Raw genomic sequence first — 24659 nt, 5'->3', positions numbered from 1 at the left:
AAAAAAAAAAAAGACATAACCCAATGGAAAAATGGGCAAAGGGTAGGAAGGGATAACTATAAAAAAATTTTAAATAGAAATATTCCACATGAATAAAGATATTTAATCTTGCCGAAACCGGTTTGGCTCAGTGGGTAGAGCGTTGGCCTGCAGACTGAAAGGTCCCAGGTTCGATTCCAGTCAAGGGCATATACGTTGGTTGCGGGCACATCCCTAGTAGGAGATGTGCAGGAGGCAGCTGATTGATGTTTCTCTCTCATCGATGTTTCTAACTCTCTATCCCGCTCCCTTCCTCTCTGTAAAAAATCAATAAAATATATTTTAAAAAAAGATGTTTAATCTCATTTAGTATTAGAGGGTGGAAATTGAAACATACAAATATATTTAACCCACCCACTGTGCTGTCAAGCATATTGGGAAGCATACACTCAAATGCTTTGTTCAGGAATATGTCAGTGTTGGTACATACATTATATTTTAGTGGTTCCCTTTACTCTTGCATGTGCAAAATGGTGTGTGTATGAGTCATTGCGTCATTATACTGGCAAAAGATTGCTAATCTAAATATTAGTCAGTTGAGCACCGTCAAATACATTCTGTATACACGTGGGATGCTGTGCTTTAAGATGGGAAAGAGCCTCTGGATGCAGTGACCTCCTCTCGTGCGGGAGCTGTGGATGGCTTGGGCCTAGGAGCGTACTTTGTACTTTTGAAGATTCTTCTTAAATCTCAGCTCAGTCTGACTTCTTAACCTTCCTTGTAGTTTGTCTTGCTTATATCCATCCTTGCTCACTTGTTTCCGTCTATTTTTTTTAAAATATATTTTATTGAATTTTTACAGAGAGGAAGGGAGAGAGAGGAATAGAGAGTTAGAAACACTGATGAGAGAGAGACATCGATCAGCTGCCTCCCGCACACGCCCCACGGGGGACGAGCCGCAACCAAGGTACATACCCTTGACCGGAATCGAACCTGGGACCCTTGAGTCCACAGGCCGACGCTCTATCCACTGAGCCAAACCGGTCAGGGCGCCGTCTGTTTTTTTGTCTGCTTGTTTGTTTTGGTTTTGATTGTCCTTTATTTAAATGTAAGATTCAGGTAAATGTGGCAAACACTGCTGAAAATGTAAGCTTCTCAGTCTCTTTAAACCAATTTGCAGAGTAGTATGAATTTTTTTCTTTGTAGTGTATAGATACAAGTAATATTTCATTTTATTGTTTGGAGGAAAACCAGATGAGGTTACAGCTGTAATCCAGTTAATTTTAAGGATTAGCCCCTTTTCTCTAACTCCCCTTTTTCTCTTCCTTTCCCCTCCTCTTCCTCTCCACCTCTCTCCTCTCGCTCTCCCCCTCCGTACATATAGGATGCATTGGCAGCCTTAGAAACTCCAGGAGGACCTAGCGAAAAGAAAAGGAAGCTGAGTACACCCCTCTCTGAAGTCATTGGCAGAAACTTGAAGCTTGCTTTGGCAAATAGCTCACGAGATGCTGTGGCTCTTTCTGCCAGCCCTCCACTGAAGGACGCTCAATCAGAGACGGTAGAGTTAAATCTCTTACTGAAAAGATATTTTAGATCCAACATTTCAAACAGTGATGGTCAATGCGTTTTATTTTCCATGGACAGGAAGAAGCTCCAAAGCCACTTCACAAGGTGGTGGTGTGTGTTAGTAAAAAACTCAGTAAGAAGCAGAGTGAACTAAACGGGATTGCGGCTTCTCTAGGAGCAGATTACAGGTATTGCCCATCTTTCTTACAGGTATTGTCCATCTTTCTGATTGGTGGTGATATGGCCTAAGTTTAAGGGAAACTTCAAGCTCTGTGACCGCCTACAAAGAAACATTTCTCTTGCCTTTTAGTGTGTCATTTTATGTACAAAATCTCTCCAAATGGTTTTTAATTCACCACATCCTTTTAAAATGTTCTCTGCCATATCAGTTCACTCTTAATATGTGTGCCTTTTAGGTGCATTCAACACATTTTTGACAACCTATTTTGTGCCATTCGCTGTTCTAGAAACTTGGCATCTAGGTATGAAATTAAGCATATTTTTACCTAGTGATTTTGAGATTAGAGCCCTCTGAGTACTACTAAGTATTCTAGCAGTACTCCTGAATTAAAAAGGTCTTTTTGTGGATGTTTTAATTTCTATGATTTTTACTACTTTGGAGACATAGATTAGCAGATACGCTCTCGCCCTGAGAGCCAAGCTAAAGGTATGTCTCCAGCACGAATGGCATCAGTGTGAGAGAACTAAGAGGCCCTGGCCTGTTCTGGCCAATCTGAGTTGACTGATTCCTCCACTGTCTGCAGTGCTAGTTTTCTTCATCACTTGTGTTCAGCCATTCATAGATAGCATAATGAGTGGTTTTACAAGTAGCAAACAGTTCGAGGATTACGATTAGCTTCATCTTTCCCTTTAGTACTCCTGTTATTTCAGTTAGCTTTCTATTTGATAAGAGAAATTAGATCAGAATATAAAAATAAAATGTCACAGTTATAAGCATTTATTGTAGCATAGTGAAGCTTTCTTATAACTATTATTACTACCTATTATATGTATAATGTAGTATTATCTATTGTTACGTTATTTAGTCACCTATTATATTACCGGTTGCTGAGCACTTAGTATGAGCATTATCTCATTTCATTTTCATAACAGTCTGAGGGTGTGTGTGTATGTATGTGTGTATATATATATATATATATATATATATATAATTTGTCAAAAATTGAATGTTTCCTTGGATATTGTTTGGATGTGGACTTGATGTAAGACATAAAAGGGACATACATGACTTGTGTTTTTGAGACTTAAAATGCCAATCCTTTCAGTATGAAAAATAGAATATATTACTGAAATTCCTAAATAGGATTTACCTGGCCAATTGCATTAATTTAAAGTTTATATTAAATCTATGCCTGAAATGGATTTCTCGGACTTGGTGATAGTTGAGAGGGAAGAACCCTTGACTATGCAGAGGTTACAGTAGTTATGTGTTCGTAGGATAATCACTTCTCAAGTGCAGATACCCCAGATGTCCCCGTCCATAGCTAGGACCAGAACTTCTGAAGAGATCACTGATCCTGTCTCCTGTTTCCAGCAGTTAAACATCTAGACTAGAGCTGCTTAGCACATCAGATGCAGATATTTATTACAGATGTTGAATAACATTCACTGTATAAAACGACTTCAGAAATATATAACTTACTTACTTCTATAATTTAAAAAAATCAGAATATATGATTAGTATGTAAGTGCCTGTGCCTGCTGACACTAGAAGAAAATGGAGTATTCATTTGGATGCATACCTATGGGAAGTTCACCTCAAATGCTGCAGCCACAGCTAAAACAGATACTACAAGCAGCATTTCTTTTGGTTATGTGACTTAACAAGAATTAAGCAAAGTACAGTCATCAGTCACTCAATAGTTTTATGTCTGGTATACTAGTGTATATTAAAACTGCAAAAAAAACCAAAACAAAAACCTTCGGTTTATATGTGTAAAACAGGTTTTTGAGGTCAGGAAAATATTATGTAGGAAGAATCAGGAGATCAGAGCATAATAAAATAGTTAAGAGTGTGACTTTTAAAGTCAAACTTGGCTCTATCATTTACTGAATATCCTTGAACATCTTACTTAACCATGTCCTTTAGTTCTATTATCTGTAAAATCAATACAATACCAGGGTTTCTGTATTGTTGTGAGGGCTGTATGGAGATAATGATGTGTAAACTACATGGTCTATTATGGGGTATAGAGCAAATGTATTATGAATAGTGACTGCCAACAACTGAAGACAGATTGAATGCTTGGATTTGAAAATACCTTTATTATTACCATAAAGTTATATCCATTATAAGAAAGTTGAAACAATTCAGAAAAGTATAAAGAAAAAAGTGATATTCTAAAGTACATCCTTCCAAATATCTCTATATATACCTAGAAATATATGTATAAAATTCGACCAAAAAAGTGGAGCCTATCATTTAATATTCTTGCTTGTGCTAGTTCTTGCTTACGTTAGTTCTTGAAATTTTGCGAATGTCAAAATATTCTATTCATAGGAATGATGATCATCTTAAACTAATGTAGATATTTCTCTTAGTTATTTGGTTTTTATACTTGGTTGTTTCAGGTGGAGTTTTGATGAAACAGTGACTCATTTCATCTATCAAGGGCGACAGAATGACACTAATCGAGAATATAAATCTGTAAAAGAAAGAGGAATACACATTGTTTCAGAGCACTGGCTTTTAGAAGTAAGCAATACTTTTAATCCTCCTGTGTCTGTTAAATGAAAATGTACATGAACACTATTTCAAGGCATAACCAATTTCAGTGTACGTACAGAAGTTTGATTACCTTATTTAACAGTGCACATCTCATTTCTTTGGCATCAAAAACTAAATAGCTCTGGTTCTTTTTTACTAAAGAGAAATGATATGGAAAAAATGTTAGGATAATTTAAGGAGAATTAATGTTATAATAATTTAAGAAGAATTAATGCATGTATTTACCAATACAACTGTCTTTTCTTTCTGGGTATTTCCTTGGAATGTGGTTGATACCTTGACAAAAGCATAGAAACAGAATTAGATTTTACACATTAGTAAACATGACATTAAAAAGTGAGGACAATATTGAATATAAACTGCAATTTAAAAATTAAAAAATTTAAGTGAGGAGAGCTTAATTGTCCTTTGTATAATGGCTGTTTTAGTGTCAACTAGCTTTCAAAACTTTAATTTAGCAAACCCTGGCTGGGGTGGTCAGTGGTTAGAGCATTGGCCTGTACACCAAAGGGTCATAGGTTTGATTCCTGGTCAAGGGATTATGTACCTATGTTGCAAGTTCCATCCCCCGCCAAGGTCAGGGCATGTGTGGGAGGCGACCAATCAATGTGTCTCTCAAATTGATGTTTCTATCTCCTCCTCCCTCCCTTCCTCCCACACTCTAAAAAACTCAATAGAAAAAAAATATCTTCAGGTGAGGATTAACAAAAAACAACCCAATAAACCTTGAATTTTTATCCTGTCATTATTATTCCCTAATGTATTGATTATCCTTATCCAACTTAACATCATGTATTCTCTAAGATGTTTTCAGTCCTGCTTAAAGTATACCATTCTATTGCAGTGTGCCCAGGAGTATAAGCACCTTCCCGAATCTCTGTACCCACATACTTATAATCCCAAAATGAGCTTGGATATCAGCGCAGTGCAAGGTGACAGACTCTCTAATAGTCGGCTGCTCTCAGCGGATGGGACAACAAAGAATGATGAGGTAGGTAATATGGAAGGTACATTTTCCCCCTTTTTGAGCAGAGCGTATAATCACATATGGCTGTGAAACTGTATACAATGCTTGGTTTGAGCAACTGTTATTTTTCTCCTTCAATAGCCAGATCATTTGCCTGTAGAAGAAAATGATATAGACAATATGACCACCAGTAACAAAGAAGTAGCAACATCAAATGGAAATGGAAGGAATGACTCTAAAGGAGGTAAAGTATTTTAAATTATATTAAAAAAATTATAGTTTCTTTGCATCAAATGGAAAAATAAGTGCTATACAGAAATAAAACATATATTTGAGGATTGACTGAAGTCCCATGCCAGTCATTAAGAAATAATATTCAAAACTTTAAGTGGTTTAAGTGAAATAGCCCTATTTTATTAAAGGTAGGTGGAGTTGGTGACTAAAATTTGTTTCCTTTGGTTCAGTTCTTGTCAGTGATATTCAGAAAGTTCTACTATATGTAATATATACACCGAAACGCCAGATTATTATGACCACCCCATCAGTACTTCATTGACATTTCCAAATACTATTGAAAACTTCCTAAGCAAATACTCTCAAGGTTTTATTATTATTATTTGCATAACTAATTCACTTCATTGTACTGATGGGGTGGTCATAATCTGGTCACTTAGTGTATATAATTTTTTTTTAATATATATTATGAACTTGAGACCCTTTGGTCTGCAGGGCAGTGCTCTAACCAGTGAGCAACCCGGCCAAGGCTCACATGGTTTTAAAGGCACAGAAGGAGGCATGAAGAGTGTCTACCTTTCAATGTTAGTTTGGTTTTTTCTGTGGGGTTTTTTTGTATCCTTCAAGGGCTGTTTTATGCATACATGATCATAAATATGTATATTCTCTCCTGACCTGCTTTTTTAAAAAATACGCAAATTTGGCTCAGTGGTTAGAGTGTCTGCCTGCGGACCGAAGAGTCTTGGGTTTGATTCTGGTCCGGGGCATGTACCCTGGGCCCAGTTGGGGTGCACACAGGAGGCAGCTAGTCAATGTGTCAAAAAAAATCAATGGAAAAAATATCCTTGGGTGAGGGTTTAAAAAAACAAACCATAAATTATATATGTTGTTTTATACTTTGATCTTGATCTTTTTAACAGTTCATATCGATACATAGGGAGCTCCTTCAGTCTTTTTTTTTTTTGACAGCAGTATATAGTATTCATTGTGTGAATGTCCCACTTTACTTAGCCAGTCCCTTGTTGATGGGCATCTAGGATATTTTTAATTTCTTGCTATTACAAAGTGTGCTGCAGTGAATAGTCATATATGTATAAGTGTCCCCTTTTTAATGGATTAATATTTTCTATTTTCCATACTCATTCTACCATACCCGAGCTTTCCTTATGACTTGTCTATTTACTCTCACTCCGTTCATTCCGAATATATTTATTTAGTACCTATTTCAGTGTTTAGTCTATAATATATATAATATATATTTTATATACATTATATACACATTATATATATATATATATATTATAGTGTGGTGTGTTTTCAAGGACCATTGGGGAAAATCACATACATAAATGACTGTTGTGCACCTCAGACTGTTGTACCTAAATGAGAGCGTGTAAGAAGCAGGGAGGCGCTACAAGAGAGAATCACTGTGAGTCTTAGCAGAGTGTCTTCAAAGGGCTTCCTGATTCTTTTATGCACAGGCCTCGTGGTAAGGGCTGCCTTCGTGTTCTGCAGTATTCGTAGTCCTAGTACTTTACTATAGCCTATAAGTAATATTCAGTGAATGTCTACTATAGCCTGTAAGTATATTCAGTAAATGTCAAGTCATTCAACCAACTCTAGACAATAGTTAATATGAATAGTTAATATGAATAAGTGATTTTAAAAAAAATTAATGTAAGATGTGATTTAAAAAAGAGAGAAACTTACCTTGATAGGTATATTTGTGTGTGTTTCAAGCACTGACACAGACCTTGGAGATGAGAGAGAATTTCCAAAAGCAGCTTCAGGAGATAATGTCTGCAACATCAATAGTGAAACCCCAAGGACAAAGGACCTCCCTTTCAAGAAGTGGTTGTAACAGTGCTTCTTCAACCCCTGACAGCACTCGCTCCGTCCGCAGTGGACGAAGTAGAGTCCTGGAGGCCCTGAGGTAAGTACCTGTCACTCGTCCTGGTGGCAGCAAGCGGTGACTACATGATTTGAGAGAGAGGTAGCTTCTTATGCAGGTACCTACTGACCCAGTTCCATGAATTAAGCCTAATTTTGCTTTTTTGTTTGTAATTTTTATTTTATTTTTTTTTACTTTAGACTAAACTTCTACTTTACTATCAAGACCACTAAAAGGGCTATACCACTGGGCCTTATTTAGCCCAAACTACCTACGGGGTTCACAAAAGTAGGTTTACAGTTGTATGTGAAACACAGGGTTTTGTTTTATACTTTGTTTTTGTTTTGTTGGTTTTTTAATTTAGAGGAAGGGGGAGAGAAACATCAGTAGGAGAGAACCATTGATAGCTGCTTCCCACATGCCCTCTACTGGGGATTGAGCCTGCAACCCAGGCATGTACCCTGACTGGGAATTGAACTGGCGACCTCTTTGGTGCATGGGATGATGCTCAACCACTGTGCCACACTTGCCAGAGCAGAGTTTATTCCTGTATTATTAATTATTGAATTATTTCCCATACAACAACTATAAACCTACTTTTGCCCACCCCTGTATATTATAGTCAGAAACCACCTTCCTCGCTTTTCTGACTTCCCTCCCTTGTTCCAAGCAGTTCTGGAATTCTTAATTGGGGGCAGGAAACAGACACATAGGTTTGGTTTCTTACCAAGCTGTGCTTCACGGTGAAGTGTGATTTAAACAGTTGTTTCTTATTGAAACTATATGAAACAAATCTGTCTTCTAGGAAAGGTGATTACAGATCTTAGTGTGATGTGACTTAGTTCAGTAGCATTACATCATCCTTTTCCTGATAGAAAACTCTCTAATTATATGATAAGCATTATGGGACTTATATCTTAAATTAATTAAACTATGCATTTATCTTATAAATGTATATTTCATGAGGCTAATTCTGAGTAACAGTGGCTTTTTGTTAATGCACTTCAGGCTATGTTTATTATTATAGAGAGCCTAAATCTTATGCCAGTTAGCGTAAATACCCTGAGAATAAAAGGCTTTCCTCCTTGTTTTTGAGGCAAGTGAACTCTTAGTGGTATCATCAGTTTTGGTAAAGTCTTTTTGTTAAGATGTTTTATATATACACACACACATATAATTAGATTGTATATAATATAGTTATATATAGCATGCATGTGTACTAGTGTATGTGTATAAATGCTAAAAGATTTGTTATATATCTTGAAAGAAAAGTTGCAATTCTATTCACACTCATTGGAATTGTTAGTTACACCATAAAGCATGCTTTAGCCGAAACCGGTTTGGCTCAGTGGATAGAGCGTCGGCCTGCGGACTGAAAGGTCCCAGGTTCGATTCCGGTCAAGGGCATGTACCTGGGTTGCGGGCACATCCCCAGTGGGGAATGTGCAGGAGGCAGCTGATCGATGTTTCCCTCTCATCGATGTTTCTAACTCTCTATCTCTCTCCCTTTCTCTCTGTAAAAAATCAATAAAATATATTTAAAAAAAAAAGCATGCTTTACTTTAGTTCAGCATAAGGCAGGTTTACCTGTGACTCTGGGAGGTTTGGTTACAAGAGCTAAAAGGTCCTTCTAAGGCAGCATTTAAATACGCTTCCCATGTAATTACAGTTGTTAGTTACTTGAACTATCAGTAAGCAAAACAACCAGTTTTATAAACATTACCCAGTTTCCCTAAGCCGATATAAGAAAGCTGCCATTTTTTTTTTCTTATTATTACTGAAAGTATTACATATGTCTCCTTTTCCCCCCATTGGCCTCTCCCCACCCGCTCCCGCCCCCCTACTGTCTGTGTCCATTGGTTATGCTTATATGCATGCATACAAGTCCTTTGTTTGATCTCTTATCCCTCCCCCTGCCTTTCCTCTGAGGTTTAACAGTCTGTTGGATGCCGTATCTGGAAAAACTGCCATTTTTAAATGCAGCATTTTGACAGTGAACTCCCCCCCCCCCCTTTGAAGTTGCAGTCAAAATATGTTTCATTTTCTCACTGAAACGTTTTAAAAAGAAAATCTTTCCCAAAGTTTGTTTACTCAATAGTTTCAAGTGCTTACTGTGGGCTAGATGGGCATAGAAAGGTGACCCACAAACGTACCGTCTAACTAGGAATTTATGAATGTGGGTTTGTTAGGGCTGTCTATTAAAACTGTCACTTTTATTCCTCAGGCAGTCTCGTCAAACAGTACCTGACCTCAACACGGAGCCCTCCCAGAATGAGCAGATCATTTGGGATGACCCCACAGCCAGAGAGGAAAGGGCCCGGCTTGCCAGCAATTTGCAGTGGCCGATCTGCCCCACACAATACTCGGAGCCTCAGGCCGACATTAAAAATTTGGAGGATTCTCCTTTCCAGGAGCCTTTCCATGATTTGAAAACTGCTGAACAGGGTAATGAGAAAGCGATTATTTACTTCTTTGTATTAAGTACATGCTGGCGTCTTGAAAATTAACAGATAAGCACAGTGTGATTCTCTGAATTGTCCATGCAAATGAAAAACTTACTTGGTACTTCTAATTTGGTTTAAATTTAAGAATCAGCCCTAGCTGGTTTGGCTCAGTGGATAGAACATTGGCCTGCGGGCTGAAGGGTCCCGGGTTCGATTCCAGTCAAGGGCACATGCCTAGGTTGCGGTCTCAATCCCCAGTGGTGGGTGTGCAGGAGGCAGCCAATCAGTGATTCTCTCTCATCATTGATGTTTCTCTCTCTCTCTCCCTTCCTCTCTGAAATAAAATTAAAATTTAAAAAAATCAGGAAAATAATTGTGAGGTAATTAATTTCAGTAAATTGAAAAATACATTTTTATTTTTAAATTTAGGATTAGGCATTATTTTCACTGTTATTGTTTTTTCTCCTAATCACCTTCCAGTTAAGTCCTCTCCTGACTTCTCAGCACGTACTGCACGTGTTCTTTGGATTTGTATGAGCTTCTTTCTGAATTCCCCTATTTTCTTCCTTGGACTTTATCTTGAAAACAGAATGTTAGGTATGTCTCTGTACTAGATACATAGATTTACCTCTGCCTCTGATGTTCTCCGAGTGCAACCTTGCTTTTATTTTACAAATTTGGGATACTTTTTATTGGTGCGAGCTTGGCAGAAGCCCACAGAGGACGCCACCATTTGCCCCTTTAATGCTAAGTAATTTCATTGATTTATAAGCTCTAGAAATAGGCCACTTCTTTTGCACATATTTTTTACATTCCAGAATTTGTGTTTAATTTCATCTTGGCTAAGACAGATGAGACTATTTCCCAGAATTGTTCTTAGTCATTTTGGTAATATCACACTGCAACGTTTTATTGCCCTCAGCTGTCTGTGATCCTGGAAACGTGTGTGTGACTGAAGCTCCAAAATACCCCACCTCTGAAGAACTGGAAACCCCAACAAAAGACAGCCACCTGATCCCGACGCCTCAAGCCCCCAGCATTGCGTTCCCCCTGGCCAACCCCCCCGTGGCTCCACACCCGAGAGAAAAGGTTTGTCACCTGAGCCTGGTGGTGATGGCTGTTGGATATTGATGTTATGTGGCATTCAGAATTTATTGGATCCATATCAAGGGTTCAGCAAATGTTGAAAACTGCATTTCTTTGCATTGTATTATTTTTTTATATTTGATAACTCAGAAGACTAAATGTTACTGTGAAAGAACTATATACCTAATAACTTTTTAAATGTTACTTTTTCTAAAATAAAACTCTTCCATTTCAGATAACAATAGAGGAGACTCATGAAGACTTAAAAAAACAGTACACATTTCAGATGTCATCTCTGAATCCTCAAGAACGTATTGATTATTGTCATCTGATTGAGAAATTAGGTACAAGTATTTTACTTAAGAACATCCCACCCAATAACTTATTTAGAAGGCAAATGTGGATGATATTGTTACCACTTGTAAAATACAGAAATTGAGATTAAAAAGATAGCTAATTTGTCCAAGATTATACATTGAGTCAGCATTAGAGCTTTTAAAGGCACTGGGTCATAGGATTTAAAGATTTAAGTAGAAACCAACCATTAAGGTTTAAGAATCTTTTTGTGATACTTTGAGCATTTATTTCATTGATGGAAGCCTGGACCAAACCAATGAAATTATAGACTTACTATATAAGTAAAACCACATTTCAGTGAAGTATTTGTATTCCACTAGTTGTCAGGCTCTCGATCTGACATCATTCTACAGGCAGCGCCGAGCGTACCAGACAGGTAACCTGGTGCTCTGGCCACGTACTTAGTGCTGTCTGCCCTTTTAAGGATGTGGAGAACCATGTGTGTTCTTTTAAAGATTTCTGTCATGTGTACAATAGTACACTTGAGAAGCCTTTTCTTGGAAACTTTATTCAGGTGTATCATGTTGTGCCCCAGTCACCTAATAAGTCAGAATTGATGAGCGTTCCAGTTTGGTGAGCTCTGGGCAAAGCTTAAGTGTCTGTCTCCTGTAGGTGGTTCCATCTGGGCAAGCTCTGGGCAAGAGTAGCAGCAGAACATTGTCTGGAAGAGGACAGAGCACAGGGGAACCTGGGTATAGGTTGTGCTGAAATTGGGAGTCTGTGGCTCCAGGGTTTCTGATAGAGATTGCAGAGAGGCCCTTCACTTCATGAGTGAACACTGTAGTGAAATGCTGGTTAGGTATCGATATTATATTCATAGGGAATTTCTACCTTATGGCACCTCTAATTCTGTGTCTCCATATGTAAATTGCAGATAATAGTAACTGCATAAACTTGTGAGGATTAAATGAGCTAATAATCTTGAGTACTTTCCACAGTCCTTGGCATATAGTAAGTCCTCAAAAGGTATTGCTGCTTCTGTTAGTCATCTCCAACGCATGAGTTCGAATGTGAAGTCTTAGAAAGTCCTGGCTGCATCTCCACCTCGCCAGTAGTCAGGCTCAGCTCTGAAGTCTGAGTAACACCCTGCTTTGCATACGCTCATATTTACTGATGTCGCCTTTTGTTCCTCACTCAGGCTTCACCCATTTGTGCCTGAGAAAGACTGCAGCTCCTGCCTGCTGCTTTGTCTCTTTACTGAGCCTGTGTATTTTCTCCCAAGCTTCTCTGTGGTCAGCTGACCTTATTTCCACTCACGGAGAGTTTTTTTCTGCTTTTAGTCTTTAGGTGCCCCTTTTTGACTTCTGTCTCTCTGATTATCTATATTCCGTGCTTAAAATTGCTAAGGTAGTTGAAACCTAAGAAATGTAGCAATTAACTGCAGTGTATGGCCCTTGTTTGGTATTTTGTTTTTCTTTTTAAATGTCTTAATTGTATTAAACAAGTGCCGATCTAAAATTTGAACAAGGATTTAGTATTGAAATAGCAAACAATTTGTTATTTTTGATCTGATAATGGCATTGTGACTAAATAAGAAAATTTCCCGATTTTTCTCTCCTTCAGGTGGATTGGTAATAGAGAAGCAATCCTTCGATCCCAGCTGCACCCATATTATTGTGGGGCATCCACTTCGAAATGAGAAGTATTTAGCCTCAGTGGCGGCTGGGAAGTGGGTTCTGCATCGCTCCTACCTTGAAGCATGCAGGACTGCTGGGCATTTTGTGGCGGTGTGTATTCAAATTAACATAAGGGTCATTGTTCTTTACAGAATAGCTTAATTTGTTCTTTAAAAGTGACTATCTTAATTGATTGCAGCACATACACAGGCCATTTGTGTAATTGAAATAACCACATATGACCAATAAGGTCCACATTAATAATTAAAGCCCCCCAAATTTAGAAATTATAGAACTAGATTCCTAGCTATGTCAATTTGGTTTAATTTGTTTTTTTAATTGAAATAACATTTGAAAATATTAAGGTGATCTCACTGTAAGCTTTACTGCTAGCCAATTAAATATTAAACTAATTATTTGAAATATTTTGGTTCCTAACTGACCATCACATTTGTAGTTGTCATGTAGTTTTGAAGTTTTCCGTCAAGATCTCTTAGGAATCGCTTCTATAGACAGGTAATGCAGCTGCTAGTATCTACCTTCTCTGAGACGTGTCCTTCTGTGATGTTCATCTTAAGTGGGTGAAACCCAGGAATCTAAATATTACCGATTGCTATGGTTATCTGTTTCTGAGAAATGTATGCAATATTTTTATTTCTAGTAAAAAGCCACATACATTAGCTCTCATATGAAGCCAAATTAATCTACCTTTCCCCCATGCTTAGTTCATATTCTCTATATTTACAACAACTGAATGTGTAGTTTTTAACTCTTGCTAGATTGTGAACTCCAGGAGGACATATTGTGGGAACTCAAAAAAGTTTGCTGGACTAATTGTCTAGGAAGAAGACTATGAGTGGGGAAGTAGCTCCATACTTGGTGTTTTGACGGGAATCAGTGCACAGCAGCGAAGACTAGCACTTGCAGCAATGAGATGGAGGAAAAGAATCCAGCAGAGTCAAGAATCGGGCATTGTTGAGGTATTGCACACTCAGATATGTAGGTAGTATAAATGGCATTCAATGTCATGACTGTTCCAGATTGTGTTTTTTTTTTAAGAGAATGTGCTTGATAAAATAAGAATAATTCTATTTATCTTTTATCACTTGATATAGTTTGGGCATTCTAGATTGAGATATACAGTGTGTGTGTGTGTGTGTATACATGTAATGTTGATAGCACTTTTAAAAATAGTTTACATGTAAAATGTGACCCATACTTATTCCAAAGAATCCTTTCAGCAACTAGCTTTAGGGGCTCTTTACGTCCACAGACTGTCCCAAAGAAGTTTGTAGGTTAAATTCAGGCAGGCTATCCAGTCTAGATGAGGGAACAATACATCCTTGTTTGTACTAACCTCTAATGAAAAGCATTTCCTTAGTTATAAATCTGGGCAACAAATCACAACACTAGTAACAGTACCTGTGACTCTGCCCTGAGAGAAGTCCCATATCTTTGCTTTGCATTATAATGTAAGCATCCTGAAATGTCTATGTTCACTACTTTAACATCATAGTATTCAACTCACCACCACTTTCAATTTAATACATTAGTACAGAAGCACACATCTATTATGTCCCAATTTTTAAAATAATTGGGTAATTTTCAATAAAACTATTTCCTATGTAACCCTCTATACTTTGGATATTTAAAAACATGCATATGTTATGGAAATGACAAACAAAGCTATTATTTAAAAAAACACACACACACACACAAATTACTTAGAGAATAGGTCTATTGGTTTTACCAGCCTGTAAAAGGGGTCCATGGCTCACAAAAAGGTTAAGAAACCCTGAGTAATCTTTCTGTTCTGAGTTCTCTGCTTCTCCACATCCTTGTTTTGACTCCCTTTCTTTTGGAGTAATTCCACTGCATGTACCCAATTTGTAAATGTTTTCAAGAGAAATACAGTGGAGGCTTCATCTAATCTAAGAAGCTGTGCTTGAGGCTCTACCCTTAATTGTAAGAAAAAACACTAGAAAAGATTCCACAAAACTCAAGTTGCTTTGTTTTAACGTTACCTAACTACTCAATCATTTCCTTCATTCAAGTACTTACTGGTGGCTTACTGTGTGCCAGACATGGCTGTGTTTCAGAGGATTCTGACCAGACAGTTACCACTGTGGCAGAATGAAGGTTATAAGATTATTCATTGACATAAAACATTATCTGTCATTTATTTTCCAAATAATTTCAACACAATGTTCTGTGTTTGCAGGGGGCGTTTAGCGGGTGGAAGGTTATTTTACATGTTGCCGATCAGTCCCGGGAAGCAGGATTCAGGCGGCTGCTTCAGTCCGGAGGAGCGAAGGTTTGTACTGAACCAGTTCCCTGGGTTTGTACATGCATCACTTCCTAAGCAAGTTGCTATGATCTGTTCCTAATTCCTGTGCTTTGTGAGATGGTAACCCCTAGGTACAGATACACTCATAGCTTGTGGTGCTTCTTTTTCCTTAGGTGCTACCTGGTCATTCTGTGCCTTTATTTAAAGAAGCCACACATCTCTTTTCTGACTTCAATAAACTGAAACCAGATGACTCAGGACTTAATATAGCAGAAGCTGCTGCCCAGTACGTGTACTGCTTGAAAACAGAATACATCGCTGATTATCTCATGCAGGTTTGTAAGCTTCGGTCCTTGACCTCATTACGGCGATCTGCTTATCTGCATAGAGAAGTTTGCACATCACCACCCTCAGCTCCTCATTAATACATGTCAGACTCTGTTATTTTCTATTTAACCCCTTCCTATTTCATGCTTTTTTTATAATCATGGACACATATGTAAACATTTAGCTTGGAATTTAAATATGAGCTAGGTGTAAAAGTGCTCTTTTAGACGTTGGAATATAATGAAAGCAGTAATTGATTTCAAGAGTCCAAAGTGAAACATTTACCCAAGGGTCCTCTAGTTTTCTTAACCTTTTGCATTGATATATAGTGAACACCTGTGTTAGATGCTAAGGGAAGTCAAGGATTTCAAACAGAATGGCATAGGAAAAAGGGGGAGCCAGTTTGCAGCCTGCCATGTGACTTTTGCTCCTTGTTCTGGGTTTAGACAAAAGAATGCCCAAAATATAAACATGAAGCCTTTTTCATAAAGCAGTGGGGTGTACTGAATCTCATCCCTGATCATTTTAGGAATACACCTGCCACCTGAGAACCAATAATTTTTAATCCTCACCTGAGGATATTTTTTCTATTTATCTTTGGAGAGAAAGGAGGGGGAAGAGATGCATTGACTGCTTGCCTCTCACGCACCCCCACCGGGAATTGAACCTGAAACTAACCACTGAGAAAAACTGGCCAGGGCAAGAACTGATCATTATTAATTGCCTCTATTGTGCTGGGCACAGTGTTTGTGTATGCATTCTCACATATAAAACATATATACTGCCCTAACCAGTTTGGCTCGGTGGATAGAGCGTCGGCCTGCGGACTGAAGGGTCCCAGGTTCAATTCCGGTCAAGGGCATGTACCTTGGTTGTGGGCATATCCCCCAGTAGGAGGTGTGCAGGAGGCAGCTGATCGATGTTTCTCTCTCATTGATGTTTCTAACTATTCCTCTCTCTACCTCCTCTCTGTAAAAAAAATCATTAAAGAATAGCAAAATGTCATCTAGGTCAGTGGTCGGCAAACTCATTAGTCAACAGAGCCAAATATCAACAGTTCAACGATTGAAATTTCTTTAGAGAGCCAAATTTTTTAAACTTAAACTATATAGGTAGGTACATTGTTATTAATTAGGGTACTCCTAAGGCTTAGGAAGAGCCACACTCAAGGGGCCAAAGAGCCGCATGTGGCTCGCGAGCCGCCGTTTGCCAACCACGGATCTAGGTACTTGGTAAAACTATAGAATGTTGCTACTCCGTAAGCATTCCTGTTGCACCTCAATCCTTACCCCAGAGGTGATCACTATCTGACTTTTGGTTTTGTCCCTGCCTCTCAAGGTTGTAATGTGTGTCAGGCACTAACTAGATTTCTGGAGGAGTATATTGTGCTGTTATGACAGTATGTTTTATACATAGGGTGTCCCCAAAAAGAGGATACACAATTTTTTATTCTAATGGGTTAAATCTAAAAAGAAACATCAATTGATCTATCCGCTGCTAAGTGTATATACTTTTTGGGGGGACACTATATGAATTTTGGCTTTGCCAGCTCGGGTAATTATATAATATTGACTGTTATTTAACCTTTTTCTTTTACCTGTAAATGGGGAACAAAAAATACCTCACGTATTTATTGTAAAGATCAAGTAAAAATTCAGTAAAAAGATTTTCAAAAATTACACTAAGCATACTGTCTTCACACTTGATAACTATTAACTGTATTTTTCTAAATTTTCCATATTCTTGTATTCCGTTTTTAAGGTCTGAGCTAGCAGCTCATTTTTCTGACAAATGACTGTTCACTAAATGTGACACATGATAAACAGCAAACCTTGAAAAACAATTGCTTTCTTTGCAAGAATTTAGGAATGAATATATGAATGAAAGGGAAAAGCATAAAATTCCTGTAGTCAAAAAGCAGAGTGAAGGAACCTATTACCTGATCATTTTAAGTTTGAAATTTGAAAAAAATGAATAATGTATGGTTTCCCCCTTCAGGAAGCCCCGCCTCCAGTAGAAAAGTACTGTCTACCAGAAGCTGTTTCCTTTCTTCAGAATCACAAGGAACTGGGGTCTGGATTATCACAAAAGCGAAAAGCTCCTCCAGAGAAAAATAGTACCAAACGGCCTCGAGTGAACTGATGCATCTGCTCTTCGGTACCAAACCGTAAACGTTGTTAAATTCAGAGCCTGAATGTTACTGTGATGGTTTGTGAAGAACTCCGCTCAGGGGAGAATGATGACCCTGCTTGAAGTTAGTTTTTAACACTTGAAATTTCAATCAGTGAAATATTACTTTTTCCTGAATGGAGAGTTCCCTGAAATAACAAAACACAGCCCCTCAGTTAGCTTGTTACTAAAACACGAAGTGTGCAAGGGGCTTTTTATGTATGTATTTTCTTGTAAATATCTGAGGCTGTCACTTAGTGGGAGTTTTATTAGCAAAGTGATGGATTTTGCCTTAAAATGTCTGCTTGAATTCATAACAAGGAAGTTTACTGGGATTTATTCATGTTTTCCTGATTTTTAAATTCTCACCATTTTACCTCTTTTTAGCAGGAGCCTGAACACAAGCTTTAATGAGGAACTGAGGCTTTAAATTAAAATGTGTGTGTATATATGTATATGTATGTTTGTACAAATCTCCATGATGTTTGCTAAGTTTGGATGCCAAACTTGAAAAATAAAAACAATAAAGAATAAAAGTCATTCGTTTTTTAAAAGAAAAAATATTTTGGCATTCATTCTCTTAAAGCAATAAGATTTGTAAAACTGCTTAAAAAGCTAATTGCTAGGCAGATATCTGATGCTATTTACAATATTGTTCTGTTGGGTTAAAAAACTTATTAAAAGCACAAAATTGTATTAGCCTTTATTACCAAATACTGCATGCATTGCCACAGTGTCCCAAATATAAAGCTGCCTGGTTTTTTTAAGGAATAAACCAGAATAAGGAGCAGGTTGAGAACCGCTGGCTTAGGACAATACAAATTCCTACACAACCAAGTAGGTGTAGGTTGTCCTCTAACCCACTCCTGCTCCTCCCACAAAAACCTCCTGGCCTGGTTTCATCAGAGCCATTCATGTTCGCTGGGTGTTTCCCAGGCAGTTTGCAGTGCATTTCCCTGAATTTCACCAATTAAAATTCTTTAAGTAGTTGATGAACACTTGATAAAATTACCTAATATATCATTCATTTTCTTCTCTGCTAAAATTAACTATTTTCCCAGCTTGTCTTGAACATAGTTTACAGTTTTAAGGCTCTAGAGCTCAGCTTCTCCTGACTCCAGAATCTGCCCACACCCTATGTAAACCATTTCCACTCTGCCCTGATGCCAGCAAGGTCTGCCTACGTGCAAATCATTCCAAACAGGTAGTTCTCTCATTTAAAAAGGAAGAAAAAAACCCCACCACTTCCCTTGATTATCCTAATTCCTAGTTTCTCCTCAGAATTACTACAATATTTTAATCTGATACTCAAATTAGCAACTTACATTCCTCCATGAATTTCCTTGTGCATTAATCTCACCAACATTCATTAATTCCACAAAGATGACTCCTTAGCCTATAAGGTAGTTCAGGAGCAAACCACCCAGATCACATGCTCTCTCGGCTGAAGAGGCGAGGCCCTCAGTGTGGACACGCAGTACTCAACTGTACTCAGATTTAGTATTTATAGTGATACGGACTGAACTGTGTGGCCCCCTCCCCAGTTCATAGTCCTATCCTAACCCCCCGTGTGGCTGTATGAGGATACTGTACCTTTAAGAGTCATTCAGGTTAAATGAGGTCATACGGGTGGGACCCCCGTTCAGAAGGACTGGTGGCCTCAGAAGAGACTAGGAGGGGGTTCGCACAGAGGAAAGGCGAGTCCCATGGGAGGTCACAGAAGGCACCATCCGAAAGTCAGGAAAGCAACCCAACCGGTATCTTGAGCTTAAGATGTCTAGCCTCCAGATGGTGCGAAATTCCTATTGTTTGAGCACCGGGTCTGGTCCTTCGCTGCAGCCCGAGCAGGCTAATCCAATATTGTGGTGCCAAGGTCTTAACCTGGGGCCATAATGCCTGGGATGGACACAGGCACCACTTCGTACATGTGCATTTTTCAAAGAGAGCTGTTTTAGAATTCGGGTCTGAGACCTCCCACACAGTACAGCCGTCACCCAGAGGTGCTTAACATACTGCTCTACATCAGGGTTTGGCAAACTCTGGAGAAGTCCAATGGTAAGCATTTTAAGCTTGGTGGGCCAGGACTTGATGGCATTTTTCCTTCAACCCTTTAAAAATATAAAAGCCATTCTCAGCTGGAGGCCTAAAAAAATAGGCAGTGGTCTGGGTATTTATCCAAAGACACCCAAAACACTAAATCAAGAAGACATGCATCCATATGTTCATTTTAGCATTATTTACAATAGCCAAGATATGGAAGCAACCTAAGTGTCCATCAGTATGTGAGGGGATGAAGTGAAAACATACAATGGAATATGACTCAGCCATAAAAAAAATCTCCCATCTGCAACAACATAGATGGACCCAGAGGGTACTGTGCTGAAATGAGTCAGAGGAAGAAATGCCGTGATTTCACTTTTATGTGGGGTGTAGGAAGTAAATGAAGCACAGAAAAAGACTCACAGGGATCATTTTGATGGTTGCCACATGGAAGGGAGTTGGAGGGATGGGGGAAAAAGGTGAAGGGATTAAGAAATACCAAACTGAGAGGGAAAGTAGGGGAGGGTGGGGGTAAAGAGAAGAGATCAACCAAAGGACTTGTATGCATGCATATGAGCCAAACCAATGGACATGGCCAACAGGGGGATGAGAACATGAGTGGGGCGGGGGGAGGTTGGGGGTTAATGGTGGGATGAGGACACATTTGTAATACCTTAACCCATAAAGTTTAAAAAAAGATTTTAAAAAATGTTAATGGGGTCAATCTGCATAACAAAAGAATAGACTCCCAGTCTGGATTGCAAAACTCATCTATTCATAATGATCATAGTGAAAACATAGGAGGCCTGGGTAATAAATTTATTGTACATTCATATAATAGAATATCTGAGTCATTAAGAAAGAACCAAATATATAAGATATGATGTGAATGTTCAATATAAATTAATAGAAAAATAGTGTAAGAATGATGCATAATGTTATTCCATTTGTATTTTGCAAAGGATATATATTATACACACTCATATTTATACATTTGCCTCCATATGTATATACATATATGTATGCAGTTGCCTGTGTGTGTGTTTCCAGTGTTACAGCAATGGGGAAACCAGGCCAGTGAGAAGGATCTACCCATAGAGGGAGTATTCTATCCCTGACATTGTTTAGAATTGCTGGTGCATGGTGCTAATAAAAAGCAGATTGACCTTTACAATATTTTTATTATTTTCTACAATTTTTCTAACAATATACCTTCTTAATGTCTACACCTGGAGTGGACCACTCCACTCTCCTCACCCTTGATATGTCAGTGTGTGTGTAAAGAAGGTGTCTGGAATGGAAAACGTGTGTGTGTGTGTGTGTGTGTGTACACGTGTGTATTAGCTGGGATAATACACAACATAGAGTTAATAGTGGTCACACCTACAACTAAAATTGGAAGCTATTTGAGAACAGAGACTATACAGGGGTAGGCAAAAGTAGGTTTACCATTGTTCATATGGAAAATACTACAATTAATAAATAACACAAGAAAAAACTGTCTCCAAATCTTGGCTATTATAAATTTATCAACCAAAGGACTTGTATGCATGCATATAAGCATAACCACTGGACACAGACAGTAGGGGGGTGAAGGCATGTGCTGGGGGTGGGGGTGGCCAACAGGGAAAAAAGGAGACATATGTAATACTATATGTAATACTTTAAGCAATAAAGAATTAATAAAAAAGAAAAGGAAAAATACAAACCTGGTAGTCACAGAACAGTCAAAGGGCTGTAAAGTACAGCATGGGGGAATGTAGTCAATGTTGTCGTAAGTATGTACGATGTCAGATGGGTACTGGATTTATCTGGGTGATCACTTAGTTATTTAATGTCTAAAAAAATGTCTACTCACTGGGTTGTACACTGAAACTAATAGTGCGTGTCAAGTGTAATTGAAAATAAAATTTTTTTTAAATGTTTTAAATGCAGGAAGGGAGGATAGCCCAGTGCAGACTCGGCTGTCCCCTCAGCTCCTGGCAGGAGGCTGGCCTGCCCTCGGCACCTACCGCCCAGCACCAGACCTGTTCTGTGGTGGGCGGAAGGTGCTGCTGCAGCCTGAGGAAACCATATCAGTGTAAAAATTAGTTGGGGACGGGGTTGATGTGGCTGTAATAGGGCACCTGAGGGACTCTTATGATGGAACTGCTGGTATCTTACTTTTTAAATACGAATTTGAAGTCTAATTAGCTTTATTAAACGATTTGTGAAGTGGGCAGTGTATCATGCAGGGAGCAGAGAGATACTCCTGTACTGTCTGTGTCTTGACCTTGTGGATGTCAGTCTCCTGGCTGTGGTGTGCTATGAATTTTTGTAAGATGTTAGATTTGGGGAAATGGGTAAAAGGTCCTCAGGGTCACTTATTTCCAAAACTGTATGCTAATCTACAATTATCTCAATAAATTTAACTTCTAAACAATATATTTTTATTGATTTCAGAGAGGAAAGGTGAGGGAGAAAGAAGCAGAAACATCGATAATGAAAGAGCAACATTGATCAGCTGCCTATTGCACGTCCCCTATGCGAGATCAAGCCCACAACCCAGGCATATGTCCTGACCTGAATCAAACTGTGAACTCCTGGTTCATAGGTTGATGCTCAACCACTGAGCAACACTGGCTGGACAAGTTTAATTTTTTTTTTAATTCTGTCATGCTGATTGGAAACTCGAATAATATATGTATGTATACATGTGTGCATGCAATGGATGGTGGTGTGTGGATCCCTGCCCTATAGCCCTAAAGAAACTTTAATCTACATGTGTCAACAAGCCAGATGCACAGTTCTTTGTTTTCCTTCCACCCTGAGTAGTAACTGGCCCTTTGGCAGAGCCATCTGATGCTTGTTTAGCATGTGGGACACTGCAATTAGAATTTATCAAGTGTTTTAAATTTGTGAGGTATTTATGGAAAGAAAAGCCATCGTATCGATATTAGTTTAAGCTCTTTAAGCCATAAAAGAATGTTAAATTTTTTTAAGCAATAGAAACTGATAAATGAAAGAGAATCAAGCAATTGTCCTATCAGTATAACTGCATTTCAGGATAATCTGACAGTTGAAGAAAAACTCTTCTTCATAGAGTAATTCCAGGTACTAAGTATAGGAGAAATGATAGAAGCAAACCATTTTACAACTCCTAGTGAAATCATAGATCTACGCAAATGGGGAACTTTATAATGATGGATCAAGGTAGTAACACCTAAATTCTCCCATCACTCAAGACAGCCAGGCATGCCTCCTGATGTGATATAATAGAGAATAGAGAACATCTATTACTCCGTTAATTAAACGTGAGTTTGATCACGCCTCTGGATCTTACTACCTGCAGTCAATCAAAATCGAGTCAGGAGCATTCCAGCTCAAGATGACGATGTTATAGGATCCTGATCTCAAGTCCTCCCACAGACACAATCTACAGTTATATACAAAACAATTTCCTCTGAAAGAAACCCAAACTAGCTGAGCAACTTCCACAATTTGGGCAAATGAGGAAAATCCCACATCAAAATGGGTAGAAGAGGCTGAAATGAAATTTTGCCATAAACCCCATCCCTGATGCAATGACTCACAAGTAGGAGGGAACTCACAACCCTGAACTTCTCCCTGAGAGAAGGGCCCCCAAAACATCTAGCTTTGAAAGAAAATGAGGCTCGCATGAGACCATAGCGATCTGAGAAACATCAAAAGAAAGCCCTAACAGGTTTGGCTCAGTGGATAGAGCGTCGGCCTGTGGACTGAAGGGTCCCAGGTTCGATTCTGGTCAAGGGCATGTACCTTGGTTACGGACACATCCCAGTAGGGGGTGTGCAGGAGGCAGCTGATCAATGATTCTCGCTCATCAATGTTTCTAACTCTCTATCCCTCTCCCTTCCTCTCTGAAAAAAAAAAATCAATAAAATATATATTTTTTAAAAAGAAAGAAAAACTTTGAAACAAGTGGAAATGAAAATACAATATACCAACACCTATGGGATACAGCAAAAGCAGTTAAAATGGAAGTTCAAGGCAATAAATGCCTACATGAAAAAATAAGAAAGGTCCTCAAAAAACAACCTAACTTACAGCGCAGGGAACTAGAAAAAGAACTAAGCCCAAAGTCAGCAGAGGAAAGGAAATAGCAAAGATCAGAGCAGAATTAAATGAAACAGAGACTAACAACACAATACAAAAGATGAATAAAATTAAGAGCTGGTTTTTGAAAAGAAACAATGATGATCCTTTAATTGTCATTGACTCTCCAAGAAAAAAAGAGTGGATTCAAATAAAATCAGAAATGAATGAAGACATGTTACAACTGGTACCACAGAAATATGAAGGATCATAAGGGACTACTATGAACAATCATATGCCAGCAAATTGGACAACATGGAAGAAATTAATCAATCTGAGAAATATACAACCTACCAAAACTGAATCATGAAAATAAAAAATCAAGTCCTGGATGCTATTTCTCAGTGGTTAGAGCATCAGACCAGCCACCAAAGGGTCATGGGTTTGATTTCATTCAAAGGTGTGTGCCTGGGTTGCAGGTTTGATGCCTGGCCTGCCAGGGTGCGTACAGGAGGAACCAACCAATTTGTGTCTCTCACATCAATGGTTCTCTGTCTCTCTCCCATCCTGCTCCCTTCCTTCTTACCTCCCTACCACTCTTTCTAAAATCAATGGAAAAATATTCTCGGGTGAGGATTAACAACAACAACAAAGAAATAAAAAATCTAAATGGACCAACTGCTAGTAGGGAGCTTAAATCAGTAAAAACCTCCCAACAGCTCTAGCTGGTTTGGTTCAGTGGGTAGAGCGTTGGCCTGAAGACTGAAGGGTCCCCAGTTCGATGCCGGTCAAGGGCACATGTCTGGGTAGCCGGCTGGATCCCCAGTGGGAGGCATACAGGAGGCAGCCTATCAAGGATTCTCTCTCATCATTGATGTTTCTATCTCTCTCTCC

At 38.6% G+C, this 24659-nt stretch overlaps 1 protein-coding gene across 5 annotated transcripts in view; it reads left to right on the top strand.

Moving 5' to 3' along the window:
• Positions 1 to 18233, top strand: part of TOPBP1 (topoisomerase (DNA) II binding protein 1) — a 42528-nt gene extending 24295 nt beyond the window's left edge. For 3 of the 5 annotated variants that reach the window (XM_006759787.2, XM_006759786.2, XM_006759788.2), the window contains 14 exons: positions 1364 to 1537; positions 1624 to 1733; positions 4138 to 4261; positions 5139 to 5285; positions 5403 to 5505; positions 7236 to 7428; positions 9611 to 9831; positions 10753 to 10919; positions 11152 to 11260; positions 12837 to 13000; positions 13732 to 13869; positions 15111 to 15203; positions 15350 to 15511; positions 17502 to 18233. In XM_006759787.2, the coding sequence (XP_006759850.1) occupies positions 1364 to 1537; positions 1624 to 1733; positions 4138 to 4261; positions 5139 to 5285; positions 5403 to 5505; positions 7236 to 7428; positions 9611 to 9831; positions 10753 to 10919; positions 11152 to 11260; positions 12837 to 13000; positions 13732 to 13869; positions 15111 to 15203; positions 15350 to 15511; positions 17502 to 17645 (2049 nt within the window). In that variant the 3' untranslated portion in view covers positions 17646 to 18233. Of the gene's footprint in view, positions 1 to 1363; positions 1538 to 1623; positions 1734 to 4137; positions 4262 to 5138; positions 5286 to 5402; positions 5506 to 7235; positions 7429 to 9610; positions 9832 to 10752; positions 10920 to 11151; positions 11261 to 12836; positions 13001 to 13731; positions 13870 to 14943; positions 15029 to 15110; positions 15204 to 15349; positions 15512 to 17501 lie in introns of those variants that run through there. The other 2 variants (XR_001513196.1, XM_015561370.1) reach the window with 2 other exon arrangements.
• The last annotated feature ends 6426 nt before the right edge of the window (positions 18234 to 24659 follow it).

This window comes from Myotis davidii, unplaced genomic scaffold (genome assembly GCF_000327345.1).
Source record: "Myotis davidii unplaced genomic scaffold, ASM32734v1 scaffold415, whole genome shotgun sequence".
Taxonomy (NCBI): Eukaryota; Metazoa; Chordata; class Mammalia; order Chiroptera; family Vespertilionidae; genus Myotis; species Myotis davidii.
Note: the sequence above shows the minus strand (reverse complement) of the source record. Positions and strands in the feature narration are given on the sequence as shown.